Source organism: Amphiura filiformis, chromosome 18 (genome assembly GCF_039555335.1).
Source record: "Amphiura filiformis chromosome 18, Afil_fr2py, whole genome shotgun sequence".
Classification (NCBI taxonomy): domain Eukaryota; kingdom Metazoa; phylum Echinodermata; class Ophiuroidea; order Amphilepidida; family Amphiuridae; genus Amphiura; species Amphiura filiformis.
Window position 1 is genome coordinate 26,019,603 of NC_092645.1, and position 3,999 is coordinate 26,023,601.

General features: G+C 35.8%; 1 protein-coding gene across 1 annotated transcript; it reads right to left on the reverse strand.

Annotated features, from left to right (window-relative positions):
- Positions 1-766: 766 nt before the first annotated feature.
- LOC140139057 (NLR family CARD domain-containing protein 4-like) lies at positions 767-3,462 on the reverse strand. Its single transcript, XM_072160839.1, has one exon. It carries the CDS (start codon positions 3,413-3,415, stop codon positions 767-769), a length of 2,649 nt encoding a protein of 882 aa, XP_072016940.1. The 5' UTR covers positions 3,416-3,462.
- Between the last annotated feature and the right edge of the window lie 537 nt (positions 3,463-3,999).

A 3,999-nucleotide genomic window follows, 5' to 3' on the forward strand; every position in this document is an offset into this window, starting at 1 on the left:
GTTGAAGTCAAGTCAAATATGTACAGCTTTTCTTTAAGTTATATATGCATAAGTAGCACAGAAGATTAAATAAGGGGCGTTTTGCGCCCGATTTGTAATCTTTTTCCAGATGAGAAGATATATCAAATCGTTACTCCACATACTATCAGCTACACAGATTTGGCAAGAGGTGAAAAGGCATGTTATTGATACTAGATTGGTAAATTTTGGTTTCATATTGCAGTAAATGCGTTGCACGACTTTATGCTTTATATTATCAGTTGGCATTAAAACGACACTGATTTATTAGCATTAGTATGTTAAACATTATCAGGGATATGATATTATTTTATAACTTTCTCAAAATCAAAATCGCGACTACTTTTTGTACAGAAGCAATATCCAAATTATATGAGTCTGAGCAAGTCACGTATTTTGCCAGCGAGTAAGCGGTTTTCATTTTGAACTACGATAACCACTTCACACGCCATGATTATACACATTTTGTTTCGAAGTTGATCAAATTTTACCAAGGTCAGATAAGTGACAATATAACATAAGGGTACAAAGTTTCAAGTCCTTGTCACTTGATGTTATTCACATTAAACACCCCTAATACCATCTTGAGCACCTTTCATTAAAGGATGTCGTATATCTCATCGTGCATTTGACTTAATTTGTGTTATTTACTGAACAGGTTTTCAGACACAAGATGATTAAAGTAAAATATAAATCGTTACTTCAATGATTGCTGATATGATTTCTTTCGATCAAGAAAACTAAATTCTTATAGATATTTACTTGCTGCATTCTGCAGTAATTGCACAGCGTCCTGCTTCATTTCGATATGGCTATTTTGTGTGCTTTTTCCTGTCGCAGCAATACAATCCTTGACACGATCACTACACTTATTGTCAAGCTTGCAACTAAAACGCAAGTACTGAAGCTTTGTTAAATGGTGAATGTGTTTGAACAAAGCATCAACAGCATGGTTTCCAAAATAAGACCGCCCATGCCAGAGATCAAGGTGAGTCAGATTGCGCATTGAAACAAATCTTTGTGATAGTTCAATAACACCCTCATCTGCAATACCTGCATTACGTAAGTGAACTTTACTCAGCATGGGACAAAACTGTAGTTGGTGAGCTAGAGGTCCTATTGCCATTCCTACATTATTTTCTGACACATCCAGTTCTTGCAGGTTGGTTACCTTGGGAAGCAATTCACTCACTATTTTAATGTGGTCTTCCTCCAGCCGGGTATTAGATAAATTTAACCTTGTTAATTTGGTGCAATACTGCAGTTGCTGTGCTAGAGGTCTTATTGCCATTCCAAGATCATTATCTGAGACATTCAGTTCTTGTAGGTTTGATACCTTGGGAAGATATTCACTTAATATTTTAATGTGATCTCCTTTCAGCTTGGCAAATGTTAACTTCAAGTTAGGTAACTTGGCCAAACACTGTTTATCAATCAACATTACTCCAAGTTGATCAAAGTGGTCAAATTCTGAAAACGTAACACTAACATCATGAACATGAGCATTTGACATAGATCTTATTATATAAGCAACATAACATGAACATAAATGCGGATTGACAAAGATAACCGATTCAACTGCTGACTGAATTGGGTTTTCAAATTCGTATTTGACATTGGGGTCAACTTCTGAAAACTTAAATTTCACGTCCTGAACATATGACATACATTTAAGTGTATCATCAACAACAAGCTTTGATAAATGTGGATTCTCAAAGCTAATCGATTTCACTGTTGATAGTATTGAGAATCCTAATTCAGACCTAACAAAAGTGTGAAATATTGATATTGCTTTAGGATATTTGTTAGCTACAGCTAATGTGAACCCGTCGTCAGGAAATATTGCTTTGAATGATTGAGTCAGGGAGGACTTCAGTGCGCCACTCTTGGGGCTCTTAACAGTTGCGCAATCTTCCCCTGGTGGATCAAATGAACACTCTGTTCTACTGATGGGTTTATCTTGGCACTGCTGACTGACAGATGATTGTGGATTAATGCTGTCATCATTTGAATCACAGTCACTAGGGGTCCTTTGATTCTCATACAACAAAGACAATATATTTACTATATGTTTCTTGCCATCATTTGGTTTGTAATAGCCTATACAAATGTCTTTTGGATGAGAGATACGTAGGTAAACATCTATTACATGTCGTATGATAGAGTTCACCCCACCAAGTTCAACTAATCCACAACAAAATTTAACAAGTTCAATTTTTCTCATTAAAACCGTCCATGATTCCAATCGACTCAGAATTTGAGTGAACTGATCGGGATCTGTGGTATACAAACTAGCCCAGTACTTTGCTGCACAGAATTCTTGAAAGGATATATGAAGGAATGTTACGGCACTGCGTCGACTCAACTTGGATCTCAGTCTTTCTCTGCTAAGTAGCCCTGTTTCACACCCCAACTGAAACGATTTACCAAAGTCGATATCAGTAAATACAATCTTTACCTCTTTGACATACTTTTCTGAACATAAGCCATCCAAAGCTACCTGACCTAATCGTGATATAAATGGCTCAAACTCACTATCAAGTTTGATATTGAAATACACATTTGTACCACACCTGATGCAATATTTTCTCCATAAAAAGGAAAAAAATTCTTGGTACAGTTGTGTTTGTGTATCTGGTAACTTGTTCTCATCTTCCCAAAGCAGACACATTAACATTAGTATTACTGGTATTTTTGACAAATAGATAAGTCTTTCAGATTCTTCAAGTCTTACTTGTAGCCCTTGGACCATATCATTGTTGCCATTAAAGAATCTTTGCATATACAATTTAACATTTTTTCGTGAAAATCCTAACACATCTACTACTACGTAGCTTGATTGATGATCTTTCAAATCCTTGTGAGGTCGAGTTGACAAAATCGTGTAACAATCCCGGAAAGATTTGAAAGTGAGAATTTCTTGTAAGCTCCCAACAGGATTAGAAAGATCACTGGCAGAATACTCATCGAAGCCATCCAGTAGGAGAAGGACTGCCTGTGGATTAACTTCGATGTATTGTTTCAGCCCATCTTTGGATACTCTGGTGTGTGATTCAAAGATTTGATCGAATATTTCATCAATCAAGCTACTATGTTTAACTTCACGTAAACTTAATATGAATAACAATTCAAAGTTGGCGAGTGGAGAGTCATTCTTTTGTTCTGCCCAAGTGTAGGCCAATTTGGCTAACAAAGTTGACTTCCCAGTGCCAGCTACTCCCTTAAGTAGTATCCGTGTTTCTGGTTCGCCTTGTAAAGATTGAACGCACACAAGATCTTCATTATTTGAAAGCAACTTTGTAGCTATTCCAGACCTACTTTGCAACTTCAGCGTGACATATATGTCGTTCATATCTCTTGACTCGTCACACCATTGTAACAATTGCACTCTGCTCATTGCATGGCGGTAGAATGTGACCAACTCATTCTTGCACTCTTCCAAATTAAATACTGTATGTGATAGGGAAAAAATCAAAACATTTAACATAAAAAGGGTTGTTTTTTATAAGATTGAAAATTTAATAATATATAACAATATAACTAACTTTTGGTACGAGAAACAAAACCTTATCTATGCGTTTGAGGAAATTATTTAAGTTTATAAACAAGTGATATAAATGTTGTTCATATCACTTAAATCGTCACAAAACGGCATTGTACTAGTTTCCTTTGAAGGTGGTGCCATCATGTTATCAACTCTTTCTTGCATTGTTTTCTTTTTTCATATACAATCGTAGAGGTACAGCGACGGTAGTTTGTATGTCGTAGTTTATTAAGTTATTAAGGGCGTGTTTGTATAAAAATCAAAGCCAATAAAAATTAATGACATATTTCTGTCATACCTTGCGTGGTACCACTTTTGTTAAACCCTACAAAATGACAACTGTCAAACCTTAGACATATTCACATTAAGCGGAAACTGTAGTATATATAGGTATATTTTCAGTATCGTGTAAAATGACGGTCATCATCCAGGGTTGT

Excerpts from the sequence above, each read along its gene's own strand:
- LOC140139057 (XM_072160839.1), bottom strand. The coding sequence starts at position 3,415 with ATGAGCAGAGTGCAATTGTTACAATGGTGTGACGAGTCAAGAGATATG.